This window comes from Triticum urartu, chromosome 3A (assembly GCF_056163025.1).
Source record: "Triticum urartu cultivar PI428250 chromosome 3A, HENAU_Tu73, whole genome shotgun sequence".
NCBI classification, from domain to species: domain Eukaryota; kingdom Viridiplantae; phylum Streptophyta; class Magnoliopsida; order Poales; family Poaceae; genus Triticum; species Triticum urartu.
In genome coordinates, this window is record NC_141875.1 from 505,495,073 (window position 1) to 505,516,201 (window position 21,129).

At 42.4% G+C, this 21,129-nt stretch overlaps 1 protein-coding gene across 2 annotated transcripts; it reads right to left on the reverse strand.

Annotated features, from left to right (window-relative positions):
• Positions 1-1,670: 1,670 nt before the first annotated feature.
• LOC125544699 (integral membrane protein (Protein of unknown function DUF92, transmembrane)) lies at positions 1,671-6,176 on the reverse strand. 2 transcript variants are annotated; one of them, XR_015619216.1, is made up of 6 exons: positions 5,703-6,176; positions 4,268-4,521; positions 3,991-4,114; positions 3,567-3,671; positions 3,359-3,488; positions 1,671-2,095 (listed from the first exon to the last, which is right to left on the reverse strand). XR_015619216.1 is itself a non-coding variant. In XM_048708443.2 (5 exons), exons 1-5 carry the CDS (start codon positions 6,105-6,107, stop codon positions 2,003-2,005), a joined length of 981 nt encoding a protein of 326 aa, XP_048564400.1. In that variant the 5' UTR covers positions 6,108-6,175; the 3' UTR covers positions 1,671-2,002. The 2 variants fall into 2 exon arrangements, 1 of the variants encoding a protein (XP_048564400.1); XM_048708443.2 differs by lacking the exon at positions 3,359-3,488 and having other exon boundaries at positions 5,703-6,175.
• Between the last annotated feature and the right edge of the window lie 14,953 nt (positions 6,177-21,129).

Below are 21,129 nucleotides of genomic sequence, written 5' to 3' on the forward strand. Positions count from 1 at the left end.
CGAAGGACGGGGGCTAGCAGTACTACTACTGCTACATAAGATAGGTTGACTGGTGAGGCACTAGTTAAGTCGCCGGGTAAAACTGGGTTATCAGGCCAAGTACAAGAGAGAGGGGCCTCAGCGCTGCGAGTTTTGGACGAGTAATACCTGCATGGCATGCCTGCGTGTTGGTGTTCATCCATCAGAAAGGCGTGGTGCTGCTGACACAGCTAGCAGAGAAGGGTACTTAATTTAAGTGTAAGTGACAGAAAGGAAACATGTTTTGTTCGGTCGGCAGAAGTTCATAAGCCATCTCCGCAAATAGCAAACATAGCATTAACAAAAATAATACTCTCTCCGTCCAGAATTACTTGTCATCAAAATGGATGAGAATGGATGTATCTAGACTAAAAAACATCTAGATACATCCATTTCAATGACAAGTATTTTCGGAAGGAGAGAGTACTAGCAGCATCGAAACAAAAGGAACTCAGATAGTCAGATGTAAATATCAAAATCAAAATGCAGTACACCCTTTCTTTCTAAATGTAACACGTTTTGACGCTTCAGCTTAAACTCAGAGGTAGTAGCACTCAAACATTTCAGAAGGCATTAAAGAAGCTCATACTGAGAGTGGCATTTTAGTTAGCTCTCGGCCTCTATGGATGCCGATTTTTTGAAAAATTCAAAATTTCGGTTTCAAAAAAAATTCTGAATTTGCTTGTACAAGTAAACAATGATGTGAGGCGTACATGTGTAAAATTTCAGAATGAAATACGTTAAAATGCGACCTGTACAAAAAAGACAAATCCATGTCTGAAAAGGATAAATAGCATCATGCGTTAAAAAGCCCTAGATTTGTCTTTTTCGCACAACCCTTGTTTCAACGTACTCCCTCCGTCCCAAAATTCTTGTCTTAGATTCGTCTAGATACGGATATATCTAATACTAAAACGTGACTTGATACATCCGTATTTAGATAAATTTAAGACAAGAATTTTGGGACGGAGGGAGTATTTTGTTCTGAAAATTTACACATTTATGCACTATGCCTTCATCTATCTATGTTTTTTTTCCAGTTCTTTTCTGGATTGTAAAAATATGAATTTTCAAGAATTTTAAATTTTGCATTTGGAGTCCTCCATGAGCTCGGACTCCAAAAGCAATTTCTGCTCAATACTCGTGTTTCCAATCGATAGCAACAAACCTAAGCAGAAACAAAAGTAAGAGTCCGATGAGACAGAAAGTCGCACGGTTGCAAGAAAGCACATGCTGGTCTGCTAGAAGTGCATTATCTAGCCCACACAGACCAAGGCGGAGCGAAAGTGAGCTCGTACGAGGCTATGGCCTGTACCATGCGCTCACTCGGGTGTGTGCCGTGACAACACGTCCTGGCCAACGTGACGTAAAGATGTCTGGCTCATCCAATAGTGGGAAGGCGTGCATCCGTGCTTGCCCGCCGTATGGCAGGTCGAGGTGATGGATCAAGTTAGGATTCCCTACAAAAGCAAGACGCCATGTGATGCTTGCAGGCTTGCAGCTGAAGGGGCCTGCAACTTCATCATCTTGTGATCATGGATCATAAACCATGCAACTTGTCCAATCACGAGTTTTAACTGGTGTAGAATGATCGTTGTTTGGAGTAGTAGCTAGTAGCACGCCAGCCAGCTCAGTATTTCTTTAACATATGATGCTCTGGCAGAGAGTGTTTTACTTCCACAAATCAATGTTACTAAAGGCCTGTTCGGTTCCTCTCCGCTCCCTGGACTGCGCCCCCGGAGCGGAGGAAACTGCAGCTTATTTCCACGGAGCAGCTCAAACCGAGCTCCTGGAGCTCCGCGGAGTGGAGCGAACGGGAACAGGCCTTAAGCTAGAATTAGAAGTACAGGAAGATGTGTCACAAAGGAGAAGCACGTGCATCCACTCAATTGCGACTTGAGAGTTCCACAAGCAAATGCCAGCTGCTTATACCGCTAAGAAACTACGAGAGCGGATGCACTGGAGAAAAGTCAGGAAACAAAGATCATGAGCGCCAGCTCACTAGCAGCTGCCGCATTAGAGCAGCCAAAACGGCGCCGGCCGAGATATTGACCACGTTGACAACATCATTGTTCAGCTGCATAGAGAAATATACACTTTTTTTAGCTTTGTGGGGAACTTCTGGTGTCAACATATAACTATATAATGTGCAGATAATGTGACCCTGAAAAGTAAACCAAAAGAACAGCTTGAATAAGAGTATACATCAATGCGGATGACACTATCCTGGTTACTATTGTTCGGGAGACATGGGTCTACACTAATTCTGTTAACTGAATGTTCCATATCTAATTAGCCCGAGATTTTTACTTGACACACCTAAAAGAAGAGGGATCAAGAGTGCTGTACAGACATCAATGATTCTGGGGTTATTTTTTTTCTCCAAAACCACATGCCCTAGTGAAACAGAAACGTGGATATTAAATTGGTAGATTCTGCACCCGCAAGCCTCGACAATATGCATTTCTGGACTATGCATCAATTGGTACAGCCAATACCAAAAAATAGGCCTATTAATTTATTTATTACAATGGCATTTGCATTATGCCATAGGCTGAAATATCGTTCAGGCCTTCATGAACCTACATTACAGAGACACGCACCACTGAATGGGGATTATATGGTGGCAACTACACCATGACATACGCTGAAAAATACCCGCCATCATTTAGGCTACAAACGACCTAGGAATGCATGTTGAGTACAAAGAGAGGATGATTGTCCAAAAGAGATAAATATAACTGGCACATGCAAGATTCCCCTGTTTGAAAATTTTCACCATAGCATTAGGCAATTTGTGGTTGTTGTGACGGCTGTACTTATTTTTCATAGCTCTCAGTATTACAATGTTTGCTAAATCGAATTAAAGTTATGCTATTCCATAATTGTCTTCTCACATTTGATCTAGTGAGTTTCAGAGTGCAATAATATATTTATTAGCAACTAGATCAAGAACAATCTAGCCAGCCCAAACACTCAGATTCCAAAAGGAGTCCAACCAAATAAGATTATCACAATCCATCACAATGCCAAAAGGAGACTTTGCCTAGTTACTCACAGTGTTCAGGCAGGCCAACTTGGTGATGCAAATATGAGGCTAAACTTTCAACAACAAGAGTATAACAGAACACAAAAGGCAAACACAGCTTTACTAGGGAAACTAAGGCCTTTTTTGGATTGCAGGGATAGGAAAAATGTAAGACAGATTGATGTCAACTACTATGAATTCCTACAGGATTTCGAAAAACATGAATTTTATAAGAGATGTCTTTGGATGGTGCACAGGTAATAAACACAAGAATTTTAGAGGATTGAGAGAGAGTAGAGAGAATGAGTGCACCTGCATTGGACTTCTCAAAGGAAAAAATAAAATGAGGTTTGAGTTCATGCTGTAATTCCTATGGAATGGAGTGTATAGGAATGGATTCCATAGAAATTTGGTGAACCGATTCTTATGATCCAAAGGCCTTCTATAGAAAAAAAAACCTATCTCTTAACAACAATATATATAAAGCATCAGCATTCAGCATCTGAAAGTTTAGGCTCACCCATTCAAAACCTTCCTTATCCTGCAGCGTTGCGCCAATCAAACTCTCGCCAAAATTTGCAATCTGGGATGCAAGAACACATAGCACACCCTGTGGTAGATTTACCTGTAAAGCAAATCATTTTTCTTTTTTTTTCAATAACCATATTCCTGAGTTACAGTCCAAGGTAAAAAAAAGTACAATAATTACTGCCACTTCCATATCAAAATTTTGATTACTATCCTCCTAGATGCAAATGCAAGGAGCTTAACATTGCAGGTCGTATGCTCCCAACATTGCTCTAATATGTGTTCTAGCCATTGACACTATCAGATTATAAGAGCATGAGATAGTAGGCATATAAACAACATGACACATGCAAGTCTAATTACAGTTAAATAACTGGAGAAGATGTCCATAGTACATAATTTTAAAAATTGTTTACCTGCCCCAAAATATAACCAATCCCTGCCAGAAACGTTGATGCTACAATTCCAGCAAGAGTGCCCTCAACACTGACTGCACCTTCTGTACCTCTTGGAACAATCTTAAATGTTGTCACTAGGTAACTACTCTACAAAAAGAACAGAACTGAGCTCTAAGTATGATATTGAAGCTTTAACAATTAGTACAGTTTATTAAGTTTGCACAGGTAAGCACCAAATAGACCATCAACTATCTAAAGGTCATGCAAATAGAGTGGTAAATGACCAGGACCTTACGTTGTTCTTCCATATGCCTTCCCTATTTCACTGGAAACTGTATCACTGAGTTTAGTACAGAAACTTGCAACAAAGCCAAGTGTCCAGAGTTCCGCGAATGCTCCCCCGCCCACATTATATACTGATAGGAGAGCACAGACACAACCAGCAGCACTAGAACCAATAACACTACCAGGACCTCTCCTTCCTCCTTTTTTCTCAGCCACTCCCAAAGCTTCTTTTTGTTTTATCTTTAACTTGGTCACTGCTGTGCCCTGCATATTAAAAGCAAAATAAATAACCTAGACTGATGATGTACTGGGATTGACATGATGGATACAGCAGATTAGTTGCCTTTGTCAGGTAGTGCAACCAGCCTAAGGAGGGTCATGGAACTATGTCCCACAATCGACAGAACACATACATCCATAAATTTACAACTGCTAGCTTTCCGAACAGGCAGTGGAAGTTGCATAGCAAAGATTGCCTATCAATGAACACTTGAACAGAATAATCATACATTGTGATTATTTATTTTCTGGCAATACATATTTAAATAATTTCACAGGAAATACCAATCTCAATTCTCCTTTAGCAAGGGCAAATCATAAACTGGAGAAAAGTGTCTCTTATGCACAACCTCCACCTGATTTGAAAGATTAAAACATGTGATGATCACTCATTCATGATTCATCTGTGGTTCTAAAGAGCAGAACAAATAAAGGAAGTTTGGAAGTTTTGGCAAAGCCTGGATTTCCTAACTGGCAAGATTGCCAAATCAAGACTTCCCTATTTCAATATATAGGCAGCATCGGAAAAGAGCGACCCCCTTACTAGCCCGTTTCTCTCCCTATAGCAGGGGAGGTGAAACCTCCCCTTCCAGATTGCTGGCATCAGGATGATCTACCTGGGTGAATATCACAGCAGCCTGCACCAAAAATGGCATTCTATCTTATAGGCACTTCGTCTTGCGGTTTGCCTGGGCTTTGAAAAGGTTCTGTCTCCACCACTGATATACAGATTTGTATGGGTATGAAACTAGAGTAATTCAGATTTCCGGTCAATTCATGTACAACTTGAGCAAGACAGAAATATGAAACTATCTTGTCTGTAATCATGTCTATAAAGCTAGTTTATCCCTTACAATTTTGACAAACTTGGCTGTGGGAAATTGCTACTTTGCATCAATTGCTGACAGACACCAGAAAGCACCGATTTTGCCGGTACCATTACCAAGGCTAGGTAATCCGCTAGAAGACACCGCAATCGCTAAAATAATATTTATTGGGCAGGGAGTAGAGAGAACACCGATGAAACATGTCCTATTAAGAAATGAAGATCATCGGTCGGCGACAACGCCTCAACAGTAATTCTAAAACCGTGACAAAAACGGCCGTATTGCTAAATTTCAGATTTATCACAGCATCTCAGGCAAAGCAGCACCCGATCCACTCACCACCACGAAGTAGGCGGCGACGAGGAGGTAAGCCCGGGCCCCAAATGCGCGCCACGTGAGGGTACCGAGGACGTAGGCGGCCGCGATGCCGGAGGCGGAGAGGCCGGAGAGGAGCAGCGGCGTGCCCGCGACGAAGATGGCGACGTTGGTTGTGGCAGCCGAGCTCCACGTAGGCGGGGACGCCTGGAAGGCGCCGGCGACCGCGTCCCGGAGGCCCGCCGCCGCCGCGGCAATGTCCGGGAGCGCGCGCGGAGGGGCAGGGGACAGGTGACGCGAAACCCTGCTCCGGCGAGGGGCTAGGGGCAGGGTCCCGGGCGCGAGGAGGGAGGAGGAGCGGGAGGGGACGAGGGGACGAGGCGGAGAGGAGAGGGGGCCGTGGAGCAGCGGCAGGAGACCGCACGCCATTTTCCGCCACCGTCTAGTCTTTTTTTTTTTTTTTTTGATTCGCCACCGTCGACTCTGTCAACCGTGCGAGACTCCTCACTCCTCAGCCTCCAGGTCCAGGTCAGTGCTGACGCATACCACGAAATACGCCTTTGCACATGGTTTGTGGTAGCGCTTGGAAGACGTCTTCTGGTTGGGTTTACGGAGTTCAGAAAGTACGTTTCCAGTTAGGCGTGTCGGGCGTGGGTATAAAGACCGCACCCCCTTCCAGCCCTGGGCGACGCCGCCGCCCGCTGTTCTATTCAAACCCTAGCCTGCGATGGCTATCTGCGTCGACGCATCCCGGTTCCTGATACGTTTCGTCGGTGTTTTCTTCGGATATCTCGTGCGCGTTTCTTGACTCTTTCTTGCCTCCCGGAAAGGACGTGCTTCTTCTTCTTCTTGCTGCCAAGTGATGTTTGGGTTATTGCGCAAGGGCTTTGAGCAGTTCACGGCATGGTTTCTGCCTGACGCGATGAGATCACAAGTTATTTACCATCCCTTCTGATGGCAGCACCTCGTTCGTCTCTCTCCCCTTCGTTTTGATGATGATGGTTATATGCGGTTGAGCAAGAAAATCGTGCCGTTCCGAGTTCTTTCTTTTTGCTCTGTTTTGGAATTAACAATCTGGCGCCTTTTTGCCCTCGTTTACTTTCACAAAATCTTCCGTTGCCAAGTGATGTTTGGGTTATTGCGCAAGGGCTTTGAGCAATTTGGTTGGCACTTCTGTGCTAATGCTGTGAGATTAAAACTACATGACATCCCTCCTGATGGCAATTTGGTACCCAAGTACTTTGTAGATATTTTGCACTGTTTTTCTGTGTTGTACAACCATAAGCACTAGACATTGTTTTTCGGTGTAATTTGTATGGACTTGGTATGTCTTAATTGTTTTCAGAGTAATTCTATCGGCTTCGCGAAGTTTAACTCAACCAAATTCCACTGCTATTCCAGACCATGTAAGATGACAAAAACTACAAATGGACAGCAGGCAAAAGTAGTGGCATATTTGTTCTTGCATCACCTGTTTGTCTCACACCAGAGCTAGCTCACATCCTTAGATTTGATACTAGTCCAAAAGTGTCACCCCTAACATATCAATAATAGCCGGATAAACTGACCTAAACCTACCATGAAGTAGGTTCAGTTCCGAAAATATTCCCTTCAGTTTGATTGCTGCAATGTTGTGAACTGATCTCCTGTTTCAAACCGCATCAGTTTGATTGCTCCAAGAGTGCCCACATTAGAACCGCGTTTGGCTGATAGCGTACCTCAAAAAAAAGCATTGACTATCAGCTGATACTTCAGTGGAATACAGATTGTGCTCTATTTAAGGGATGGTTTTTGGATGAAGTGAATATGAAAGTTCAGGAAGAAAATTTTAAGAGGCTTGTGTGTTACCCAATCATGGATTTTTGAAGTCCATTCTAATCTACTAATCTAGTATTATGTCACAGTATATTCTCCAGCTTTGTATCCTTTGTCCAATAGTAACAATGAAATACGGGCATCATCAACATCGGCACCACTGATTCTCTCTTCCAATATGGCAAATTACCTCATCTACTTATAATTGTGCAAAAGCAACTTCATCCATATATGCACTGAATAGAAGAAAGGAAGCCAGTGCTGCTGACCCTATAGCAAATCCCTTTGTAGTAGCTTTTTCGCTGTGTTACCCACAGCATCCAGAATGTTCGTGATTTCCCTAACACTTTCAGGCTGCGGAATTTACTCAATCAGTGTTAGGATGGTGAGAAGTGATAACATAAATAGTTAGAACCCATCTATAAGCATGAATAGTTAAATGCTAGATTTGTTTTACAGCCCGTTGCAGGAAGAAATTTTAGACTGCTTCGAATCTGTACAACTGATTATATTACATAAACAGTATACCGAATGCACATTACCGTTGACATAATTCTTTCAATAGAGTCGAAAATCAATAGAGTCGAAAGAGGAAATTCAAAACCTTCAATAGTAATTGTCATAATTCTTTCGATAGAGTTGATACTACTTATTTGATACTTGTTCTTCAAAAAATATAGCATATGCTCATTACCATTGACATGAAAAGTGATATTGTTTTTGTTGCAATCAATAACAACTCCTACAATATTAAGAAAAGGTCTACCATGGATAACCAATATATTGTCGTCCTCAGGTATATCAAGAGTAATAAAGTCTGTTAAGATAGTAACAATGTAACATTAGCAATTACAACAGGGATATCCTCACAAATTCTAATAGATATAGCAGTTGATTTATCAGCCATGTGATGATGCCCACCAAGACACAGAAGTCAAAATTAAACCATGCAGAAGGTGCTTATTCAGTGTACAGGAGCCAACAAGTAGACTAGAAACAAGACAGAGGTAACTAATCAAAAATCAACTTCAGGGCAAAAGAATGTAATGCTAGAGGCCTAAAGTTAGCCACATGACACCACAACCGGTTACAGCCATGGCACCACAACCATTGCTTGTGCTCATTGGTGGGATAAACTGTCTTATCTTTTATAGTTTTCTTCTCCTGTTAATTTAAATGTTCTTGGTTTACGACCAATTTCCTTTAATGACGGTGCAGGTGTTACAAAGGGGAATATCTGATCATACTCCTCTTCTTGTAGACTTCGGTGAAGCGGTACACTGGGGAAACAAGAATGTCTTCTCTTTCGAGGCTGTGTGGTTCGAGAGGGAGGATTTTCTTGAGCTTATAGCTAGGGAATGGGCAGTGGAACAAAGGGGAGAGTCGAATATTGATAAATGGCAGTATAAAATTAGACATCTTAGACAGTTCTTGAGAGGATGGGCTAACAGTAGTAATGGAGTTTGTAGGAAAGAGAAAGAAAGATTGTTGAAGATCATTAATAACCTTGACATAAAGGCTGAAAGCACCTCGCTGGACATGGATGAACGAGTGAATAAAAGAGAAGCGGAGGTGAGTCTGGCGAAGCTATTTAGAGAAGAGGAATTAAAATGGGCACTTAGAGCGAAAGTGTGTCGGGTTGTTCAAGGAGATAATAACACACAATTTTTCCATATGATTGCCTATGGGAAACATAGGAAAAAGAGAATCATTTAACTTGAACAAGATGAGGGTACGATTGTTGATCATGAAAATCTAAAAATGTATATCACCAATTATTATAAAACTTTGTTTGGGGCCCCGGCAGAGAATTATGTCGCCCTCGATGAGAGCATGGTGGACGACATTCCTCAACTGTCGGATGATGAGAACGAGGTACTCATTGCTCCTTTTTCCTGAGAAGGAGGTGTTTGAAGCGATATCACAAATGAAAAATATCACAAATGAAAATAATAATGCACCTGGTCTAGATGGCTTCCCTGCCGAATTCCATAAAAAATGTTGGGGTATTATTAAAGGTGACTTGATGTCTATGTTTCATGATTTGTTTAATGGCCACCTTCAACTTTTTAAGTTAAACTTCGGCACCCGTCGCATTGTTACCAAAGAAAGTGGAAGCAATTCACATTGAGCAATTTAGACCGATATGTTTGCTCAATGTGAGCTTCAAAATTTTCACTAAAGTTGGCACTAAATGTTTGACACAAATTGCACATTCGGTGGTGCAGCCAACCCAGACTGCCTTTATGCTAGGACGACACATTCTCGAGGGGGTGGTCGTTTTACATGAGACCTTGCATGAAATTCACTCGAAGAAGCTCGATGGAGTGGTCTTTAAAGTGGATTTCGAAAAGGCTTATGATAAAGTGAAATGGCCATTTTTACATCATGCTTTGCGTATGAAAGGGTTTGATCAGGAATGGAGGAAACAGGTCGAGTCCTTCGTACAAGGAAGTAGCATCAGAATCAAGGTAAATGATGATATTGATCATTATTTTCAGACGCTAAAAGGACTGAGACATGGTGATCGGATGTCTCTAATCCTTTTTAATGTCGTCGTTGATATGTTGGTTGTTCTTGTTAATAGAGCAAAACAAGATGACCAAGTAGGTGGTCTTATCCCACATTTGGTAGATGGTGGGGTTTTCATTCTTCAATATGCCGATGACACCATTATTTTCATGGAACATGACCTTGCTAAGGCTAGAAACATGAAGTTAGTGTTGTGCCTTTTTGAACAGTTGTCGGGACTGAAAATTAATTTTAATAAGAGTGAGCTGTTCTGCTTTGGATGCGCCAAAGAAGAACAAGAAACTTACAAGCAACTATTTGGGTGTGAATTAGGTCCGTTGCCCTTCACGTACTTAGGGATTCCAATTCACCACCGCAAGCTCACGAATAAAGAATGGAAGTGTATTGAGGATCGGTTTGAAAAGAAGCTGAGTTGCTGGAAGGGCAAACTCTTGTCATATGGAGGAAGATTGATTCTTATTAATTCGGCACTCACAAGTATGCCGGTGTTTCTTCTTTCTTTCTTTGAAGTCCCGGTTGGGGTGCGGAGAAGATTGGATTTTCATAGATCTAGATTTTTTTTGGCAAATTGATGAAAACAAGGTTAAATATAGATTGGCAAAATGGGACGTAATCTGTAGACCGAAGGACCAAGGAGGCTTGGGTATTGAAAATCTGGAGGTGAAAAACAGGTGTTTGCTCAACAAATGGTTGTACCGTCTTTCAATAGAAAGAGAACGGGTTTGGATTTAGTTGCTGCATAATAAATATCTCCATTCCAAAACGCTTGCCTAGGTTACAGCTCAACCATCTGATTCTCCGTTCTGGAAGGGGGTTATGAAGACAAAGGTCACCTTCTTCAACAAGACTAAATTCATTGTAGGGAATGGAAGAGATACTAGGTTTTGGGAGGACACATGGCTAGGAGAAACCCCACTGGCCATGCAGTATCCATCCTACAACATTGCTCAATGGAAAGAGGTTTCTGTTGCCTCGGTTTTGGGATCCACTCTGCTTAATATGCAGTTTCGGCGGTCAGTTATAGGTGAGCGGTGGGATAGATGGTTACATCTCATGCGTAGGTTAATGGGGGTTAACCTTTCAGATGATCCAGACTCTCTGCACTGGAAGCTATCCAGGTCAGGAGTTTTCTTGGTTAAATCAATGTACACGGATTTGATTAACACCGGGACTATCCCGAGGACGTTTCATATTTGGAAAATTAAGGTGCCTCTAAAAATAAAAGTGTTTATGTGGTTCATCCATAAGGGCGTGATTCTAACTAAAGATAAGCGCAAGTGGGAAGGAAGTAAAAGATGCTGCTTTTGCGACCAGGTTGCAACAATCGAGCATCTGTTTATCAATTGTACGCTTGCTAAGTTACTTTGGAGAACTATTCACGTAATGTTTAACGTCACTCCACCTATCACGATAGCACATATTTTTTATAACTGTTTGGCTGGGGTGGCGCCTCAGACCGCGACACATTTTCGTGTGGGAGCATTGAAGAAAATATGCCCTAGAGGCAATAATAAAGTTGTTATTTATATTTTATTATATCATGATAAATGTTTATTATTCATGCTAGAATTGTATTAATCGGAAACTTAGTACATGTGTGAATACATAGACAAAACAGAGTGTCCCTAGTATGCCTCTACTTGACTAGCTCGTTAATCAAAGATGGTTAAGTTTCCTGACCATATACATGTGTTGTCATTTGATGAACGGGATCACATCATTAGAGAATGATGTGATGGACAAGACCCATCCGTTAGCTTAGCATTATGATCGTTTAGTTTTATTGCTATTGCTTTCTTCATGACTTATACATATTCCTCTAACTCTAAGATTATGCAACTCCCGAATACCGAAGGAACACCTTGTGTGCTATCAAATGTCACAATATATCTGGGTAATTATAAAGATGTTCTACATGTGTCTTCGAAGGTGTTTGTTGGGTTGGCATAGATCAATATTAGGATTTGTCACTCCGTGTATCGGAAAGGTATCTCTGGGCCCTCTCGGTAATGCACATCACTATAAGCCTTGCAAGCAATGTGACTAATGAGTTAGTTGCGGGATAATGCAATACAGAACGAGTAAAGAGACTTGCCGGTAACGAGATTGAATTAGGTATGATGATACCGACGATCGAATCTCAGGCAAGTAACATACCGATGACAAAGGGAATGACGTATGTTGTTATGCGGTTTGACCGATAAAGATCTTTGTAGAATATGTAGGAAACAATACGAGCATCTAGGTTCTGCTATTGGTTATTGACCGGAGATGTGTCTCGGTCATGTCTACATAGTTCTCGAACCCGTAGGGTCCGCACGCTTAACGTTCGATGACAATTTATATTATGAGTTGTGTGTTTTGGTGACCGAAGTTTGTTGGGAGTCCCGGATGAGATCACGAACATGACGAGGAATCTCAAAATATTCGAGAGGTAAAGATTCATATATTGGAAGGTTATATACAGACACCAGAATGGTTTCGAAGAGGTTCGGGGATTTTTTGAAGTACCGGGAGGTTACCGGAACCCCCCGGGAAAGTGAATGGGCCTCATGGACCATAGTGGAGAGAGGAAGGAAGGCCACAAGAGGAGGCGCGCGCCTCCCCCCTTCCCAATCCGAATTGGACAAGGGGTGGGGGCGCGACCCCCCCTTTCCTTCTCCCTCTCCCCTCTTTCCCCTTTCCCCTCTCCGTTGGAAGGAAGGGGGCGAATCCTACTAGGAGTGGAGTCCTAGTAGGACTCCCCCCATGGCGCGCCACACCTAGGGCCGGCCACTTCTTCCTCCCCTTCTTTATATACGGGAGCGGGGGGGGGGGGCACACCAATAGTTCTCTTAGCCGTGTGCGGTGTCTCCCTCCACAGTTTACTCCTCCGGTCATAGCGTCGTAGTGCTTAGGCGAAGCCTTGTGCGGATCACATCACCATCAACGTCACCACGCCGTCGTGCTGACAGAACTCTCCCTCGACCCTCTGCTGGATCAAGAGTTCAAGGGACGTCATCGAGCTGAACGTGTGCTGAATACGGAGGTGCCGTACGTTCGGTACTTGGATCGGTTGGATCGTGAAGACGTTCGACTACATCAACCGTGTTAACCTAACGCTTCCGCTTTCGGTGTACGAGGGTACGTGGACACACTCTCCCCTCTCGTTGCTATACATCTCCTAGATAGATCTTGCGTGATCGTAGGAATTTTCTTTGAAATTGCATGCTACGTTCCTCAGCAAGCATGTGCATTACTTTGGGCTATATGGAATTGTCGGAATGATGTTGCCTTTAACATACAGACCATCACAAACTTTTTGCAGGTCATTTTCAAAGCGTCTACTTGGATCCGTACATGGTCCTTACTCAGCCATGCGGACCACAAGGCGCATATGGATATTGGGTGCAACCGATGGGAGATGGTTGCACGAGATACATACAACCGGTTTCGATGGCGGTCCAATGATAGGATAGGCGTCTAGTCTCCTAGTCCTATTTTCGCCGGTTGTGCCATTTATTTTCTTACTATTAGACTTTTTGCTTCGTTTCGAGACTGCTTGTTGGAACCTATTTCGGAACCTTTTATTTCAATAAATATATGGCTATGTGCATCAAGAGATGCAGAGGCCGGGGGTACGCCCCCTTTTCAAAAAAACCCAACCAATAATGGATTACTAATTACCAGACAGAGGGCCTAGAGCCTAGATGCTTTCCTTTCTAAGAACTTCTATAATGTTTTCTTTGTGAGAGCATTTAACCATGAAGGATCTTTTTTAGTGTATAATTGATTACACCCATATAGGATAGGAAAATAGTCAAACAAGAAATGCATTGACCAAACAACTAGACTTACCACTCCAAAGGTAACAACATCAAGCAGTATAGTAATAGAATAGCCTTTCTGCATAATTGCCATGGGGTCTTCAAGAGGAGATATTAATCCAGATTCACGTGTGCCACTAAGTGAGAGTATTCCAACCGATGACACCACTCGATCAAAAGAATGGACCATAAGAGGAAACGAAATAAATCCAAAGGGGTCTGCAATAGTAAAGAATGCTGATTATAATACAGTGCAACTGCAAGGAATGAAATGACCCACAAAGAACTAGCCATGGACAAGGATGTGTCGAAGTTAGCTATCTATGTTCCAAGACCACGAGTTGGTTTCGAGATTTTATGGGTTTCAACTCTAGCCTACCCCGACTTATTTGGGAGTAAAAGGCTTTGTTGTTGTTGTTGTTTTTTGTTGTTGTTGTTGTTGTTGTTGTTGTAATATATCATTTATATTAGCAAAGAAGTATGGCTAGTGTTCCTAATTTCTTGTTGACCAAAGAACATCTAGTGAAGCAAAATGGAAACAATGTTACTCGACATTCCAGTCAGAGATTTTGCAAGAGTCTTACCTTCAATTTTGCAATGTTGCGCCATCGTTGCACCTAGTATCACCGCACCGATAATTTCTGCTGCTATGCTCTCAAAAGGATCAGCACCTCGGGCAGCACAATCTCCAACATTATCACTGAAGGAAATATGCCCTAGAGGCAATAATAAAGTTGTTATTTGTATTTGCTTATATCATGATAAATGTTTATTATTCATGCTAGAATTGTATTAACCGAAAAATAGTACATGTGTGAATACATAGACAAACAGAGTGTCCCTACTATGCCTCTACTAGATTAGCTCGTTAATCAAAGATGGTTAAGTTTCCTAGCCATAGACATGTGTTGTCATTTGATGAACATGATCACATCATTAGAGAATGATGTGATGGACAAGACCCATCCATTAGCTTAGCACTATGATCGTTTAGTTTATTGCTATTGCTTTCTTCATGACTTATACATGTTCCTATGACTATGAGATTATGCAACTCCCGAATATCGGAGGAACACTTAGTGTGATATCAAACGTCACAACGTAACTAGGTGATTATAAAGATGCTCTACAGGTGTCTCCGATGGTGTTTGTTGAGTTGGCATAGATCGAGATTAGGATTTGTCACTCCGTGTTTCGGAGAGGTATCTCTAGGCCCTCTCGGTAATGCACATCACTATAAGCCTTGCAAGCAATGTGACTAATGAGTTAGTTGCGGGATGATACATTACGGAACAAGTAAAGAGACTTGCCGGTAACGAGATTGAACTAGGTATTATGATACTGACGATCGAATCTCGGGCAAGTAACATACCGATGACAAAGGGAACAACGTATGTTGTTATGCGGTTTGATCGATAAAGACCTTCATAGAATATGTATGAGCCAATATGAGCATCCAGGTTCCGCTATTGGTTATTGACCGGAGATGTGTCTCGGTCATGTCTACATAGTTCTCGAACCCGTAGGGTCCGCACGCTTAACGTTCGATGATGATTTGTATTATGAGTTATGTGATTTGATGTACCGAAGTTTGTTCGGAGTCCCTGATGAGATCATGGACATGACGAGGAGTCTTGAAATGGTCGAGACATAAAGATTGATATATTGGACCATGTTATTCAGACACCGGAAGTGTTCCTAATAGTTTCGGGTAAAAGCAGAGTGCCTGAGGGATTACCGGAACCCCCCGGGGGAACTAATGGGCCACCATGGGCCTTATTCGAGAGAGAGGAGGGACGCCAGGGCAGCCCCCCCCCTCAGCAGTCCGAATTGGACAAGGGAAGGGGGGCGGCGCCCCCTTTCCTACTCCCTCTCCCTCTCCTTCCTTCCCCCTCTCTCCCTTTTGGTGGAATCCTACCAGGACTAGGAGTCCTAGTAGGACTCCCCTCTTGGGCGCGCCCTAGGGGCCGGCCGGCCCTCCCCTCCTCCCTCCTTTATATACGTGGGGACGGGGGCACCCTAGAACACACAAGTTGATCTTTTAGCCGTGTGCGGTGCCCCCCTCCACAGTTACACACCTCGGTCATATTGTTGTAGTGCTTAGGCGAAGCCCTGCGCCAGTAACGTCATCATCACCGTCAGCACGCCGTCGTGCTGACGGAACTCTCCCTCGGCCTCAACTGGATCAAGAGTTCTAGGGACGTCATCGAGCTGAACGTGTGCTGAACACGGAGGTGCGTACGTTCGGTACTTGGATCGGTTGGATCGCAAAGACGTTGGACTACATCAACCGCGTTACTAAACGCTTCTGCTTTCGGTCTACGAGGGTACGTAGACACACTCTCCCCGCTCGTTGCTATGATTCTACTAGATAGATCTTGCGTGATCGTAGGCAATTTTTTTTAAATACTACGTTCCCCAACAGTGGCATCCGAGCCAGGTCTATGCGTAGATGTTATATGTACAAGTAGAACACAAAGAGTTGTGGTGATAATGGTTATACTGCTTACCAGCAATGTCTTACTTTGATTCAGCGGTATTGTTGGATGAAGTGGCCCAAACCGACATTACATGACCGCGTTCATGAGACTGGTTCTACCGACATGCTTCGCACACAGATGGCTAGTGGGTGTCTGTTTCTCCAACTTTAGTTGAATCAAGTTTGACTACGCCCGATCCTTGTTGAAGGTTAAAACGACACACTTGACGAAAAATCGTTGTGGTTTTGATGCGTAGGTAAGAACGGTTCTTGCTAGAAGCCCGTAGCAGCCACGTAAAACTTGCAACAACAAAGTAGAGGACGTCTAACTTGTTTTTGTAGGGCATGTTGTGATGTGATATGATCACGACGTGATGAGATATAAATTGTTATATGAGATGATCATGTTTTGAAAAGTTATCGGCAACTAGCAGGAGCCATATGGTTGTCTCTTTATTGTATGAAATGCAATCACCATGTAATTGCTTTACTTTATCACTAAGCAGTAGCGATAGTCGTAGAAGCAATAGTTGGCGAGACGACAACGATACTATGATGGAGATCAAGGTGTCAAGCCAGTGATGATGGTGATCATGACGGTGCTTTGGAGATGGATATCAAAGGCACAAGATGACGATGGCCATATCATATCACTTATTTTGATTGCATGTGATGTTTATCCTTTATGCATCTTATTTTGCTTAGTACGGCGATAGCATTATAAGATGATCTCTCACTAAATTTCAAGATATAAGTGTTCTCCCTGAGTATGCACCGTTGCTACAGTTCGTCGTGCCGAGACACCACGTGATGATCGGGTGTGATAAGCTCTACGTTCACATACAACGGGTGCAAGCTAGTTTTGCACACGCATAATACTCGGGTTAAAATTGACAAGCCTAGCATATGCAGATATGGCCTCGGAACACTGAGACTTGAAGGTCGAGTGTGAATCATATAGTAGATATGATCAACATCATGATGTTCACCATTGAAAACTACTACATCTCACGTGATGATCGGATATGGTTGAGTTGATATGGATCACGTGATCATTTAGATGACTAGAGAGATGTCTATCTAAGTGGGACTTCTTAAGTAATATGATTAATTGAACTTTAATTTATCATGAACTTAGTACCTGATAGTATTTTGCATGTCTATGTTGTTGTAGATAAATGGCCCGTGCTACTGTTCCTTTGAATTTTAATGCGTTCCTAGAGAAAGCTAAGTTGAAAGATGATGGTTGCAACTACACGGACTGGGTCCGTAACTTGAGGATTATCCTCATTGCTGCACAGAAGAATTACGTCATGGAAGCACCGCTAGGTGCAAAGCCCGCTGCAGGAGCAACACCAGATGTTATGAATGTCTGGCAGAGCAAAGCTGATGACTACTCGATAGTTCAGTGTGTCGTGCTTTACGGCTTAGAATCGGTACTTCAACGATGTTTTGAATGTCATGGAGCATATGAGATGTTCCAGGAGTTGAAGTTAATATTTCAAGCAAATACCCGAATTGAGAGATATGAAGTCTCCAATAAGTTCTATAGCTGCAAGATGGAGGAGAATAGTTCTATCAGTGAACATATACTCAGAATGTCTGGGTACCACAACCTCTTGACTCAACTGGGAGTTAATCTTCCTGATGATAGTGTCATTGACAGAGTTCTTCAATTACTGCCACCAAGCTACAAAAGCTTCGTGATGAACTATAATATGCAAGGGATGGATAAGACAATTCCCAAGCTCTTCGCCATGCTAAAGGCCGTGGAGGTAGAAATCAAGAAGGAGCTTCAATTGTTGATGGTCAACAAGACCACTAGTTTCAAGAAGAAGGGAAAAGGGAAGAAGGGGAACTTCAAGAAGAACGGCAAGCAAGTTACTGCTCAAGTGAAGAAGCCCAAGTATGGATCTAAGCCTGAGACTGAGTGCTTCTACTACAAAGGGACTGGTCACTGGAAGCGGAACTGCCCCAAGTATTTGGCGGATAAGAAGGATGGCAAAGTGAAAGATTATTTTATACGTGTTATTGATGTGTACCTTACTAATGCTCGTAGTAGCGCCTGGGTATTTGATACTAGTTTTGTTGCTCATATTTGCAACTCGAAACAGGGGCTACGGATTAAAGAAGATTGGCTAAGGACGAGGTAACGATGCACGTGGGAAATGATTCCAAAGTCGATGTGATCGCCATCGGCACGCTACCTCTACATCTACCTTCAGGATTAGTATTAGACCTGAATAATTGTTATTTGGTTCCAGCGTTAAGCATGAACATATTATATCTGGATCTTGTTTGATGCGAGACGGTTATTCATTTAAATCAGAGAATAATGGTTGTTCTATTTATATGAGTAATATCTTTTATGGTCATGCACCCTTGATGAGTGGTCTATTTTTATTGAATCTCGATAGTAGTGATACACATATTCATAGTATTAAAGCCAAAAGATATAAGTTTAATAATGATATTGCATCTTATTTGTGGCACTGCCGTTTAGGTCATATTGGTGTAAAGCGCATGAAGAAACTCCATGCTGATGGGCTTTTAGAATCACTTGATTATGAATCACTTGATGCTTGCGAACCATGCCTCATGGGCAAGATGACTAAGACTCCGTTCTCCGGAACAATGGAGCGAGCAACAGACTTATTGGAAATAATACATACTGATGTATGTGGTCCGATGAGTGTTGATGCTCGCGGCGGGTATCGTTATTTTCTAACCTTCACATATGGTTTGAGCAGATATGGGTATATCTACTTAATGAAACATAAGTCTGAAACATTTGAAAAGTTCAAAAAAATTCAGAGTAAAGTGGAAAATCATCGTAACAAGAAAATTAAGTTTCTACGATCTAATCGTGGAGGTGAATATTTGAGTTATGAGTTTGGTCTTCATTTGAAACAATGCGGAATAGTTTTGCAACTCACGCCACCTGGAACACCACAACGTAATGGTGTGTACGAACGTCGTAACCGCACTTTATTAGATATGGTGCCATCTATAATGTCTCTTACTGATTTACCGCTATCGTTTTGGGGTTATGCTTTAGAGACGGCTGCATTCGCGTTAAATAGGGCACCATCAAAATCCGTTGAGACGACACCATATGAACTATGGTTTGGCAAGAAACCCAAGTTGTTGTTTCTTAAAGTTTGGGGCTGCGATGCTTATGTGAAAAAGCTTCAACCTGATAAGCTCGAACCCAAATCGGAGAAATGTGTCTTCATAGGATACCCAAAGGAGACTGTTGGGTACGCCTTCTATCATAGATCCGAAGGCAAGATATTCGTTGCTAAGAATGGATCCTTTCTAGAGAAAGGAGTTTCTCTCGAAAGAAGTGAGTGGGAGGAAAGTAGAACTTGATGAGGTAATTGTACCTTCTACCTTATTGGAAAGTAGTTCATCACAGAAATGAGTTCCAGTGATTCCTACACCAATTAGTGAGGAAGCTAATGATAATGATCATGAAACTTCTGATCAAGTTACTACTGAACCTCGTAGGTCAACCAGAGCAAGATCTGCACCAGAGTGGTACGGTAATCCTGTTCCGGAGGTCATGTTACTTGACCATGACGAACCTACGAACTATGAGGAAGCGATGATGAGCCCAGATTCTGCAAAATGGCTTGAGGCCATGAAATCTGAGTGGGGATCCATGTATGAGAACAAAGTATGGACTTTGGTTGACTTGCCCGATGATCGGCAAGCAATAGAGAATAAATGGATCTTCAAGAAGAAGACTGACGCTAACGGTAATGTTACTGTCTACAAAGCTCGACTTGTTGCGAAAGGTTTTCGACAAGTTCAAGGAGTTGACTACGATGATACCTTCTCACCCATAGCGATGCTTAAGTCTGTCTGAATCGTGCTAGCAATTGCCGCATTTTATGATTATGAAATTTGGCAAATGGATGTCAAAACTGCATTCCTTAATGGATATCTCAAAGAAGAGTTGTATATGATGCAACCAGAAAGTTTTGTCGATCCAAAAGGTGCTAACAAAGTGTGCATGCTCCAGTGATCCATTTATGGACTGGTGCAAGCCTCTCGGAGTTAGAATATACGCTTTGATAGTGTGATCAAAGCATATGGTTTTATAGAGACTTTTGGAGAAGTTTGTATTTACAAGAAAGTGAGTGGGAGCTCTGTAGCATTTATGATATTATATGTGGATGACATATTGTTGATCGGAAATGATACTGAATTTCTGAATAGCATAAAAGGATACTTGAATAAAAAAAATCAATGAAAGACCTCGGTGAAGCTGCTTATATATTGGGCATCAAGATCTATAGAGATAGATCAAGACGCTTAATTGGACTTTCACAAAGCACATACCTTGATAAAGTTTTGAAGAAGTTCAAAATGGATCAGTCAAAGAAAGGGTTCTTACCTGTGTTGCAAGGTGTGAAGTTGAGTCAGACTCAATGCCCGACCACTGCAGAAGACAGAGAGAAAATGAAAGGCATTCCCTATGCCTTAGCCATAGGCTCTATCATGTATGCAATGCTGTGTACCAGACCTGATGTGTGTCTTGATATAAGTCTAGCAGGGCGGTACCAAAGTAATCCAGGAGTGGATCACTGGACAGCGGTCAAGAACATCCTGAAATACCTGAAAAGGACTAAGGATATGTTTCTCGTTTATGGAGGTGACAAAGAGCTCGTCGTAAACGGTTACGTCGATGCAAGCTTTGACACTGATCCGGATGACTCGAAGTCACAAACCGGATACGTATTTTTATTGAATGGTGGAGTTGTCAGTTGGTGTAGTTCCAAGCAGAGCGTCGTGGCGGGATCTACGGGTGAAG

Coding starts and splice junctions, on each gene's coding strand:
- LOC125544699 (XM_048708443.2), bottom strand. CDS start 6,107: ATGGCGTGCGGTCTCCTGCCGCTGCTCCACGGCCCCCTCTCCTCTCCG. Junction 4,115..4,267: donor AAGGCATATGGAAGAACAAC/GTAAGGTCCTGG, acceptor TTTGTAGAGTAG/TTACCTAGTGACAACATTTA. Junction 3,672..3,990: donor TTGGTTATATTTTGGGGCAG/GTAAACAATTTT, acceptor TTTGCTTTACAG/GTAAATCTACCACAGGGTGT.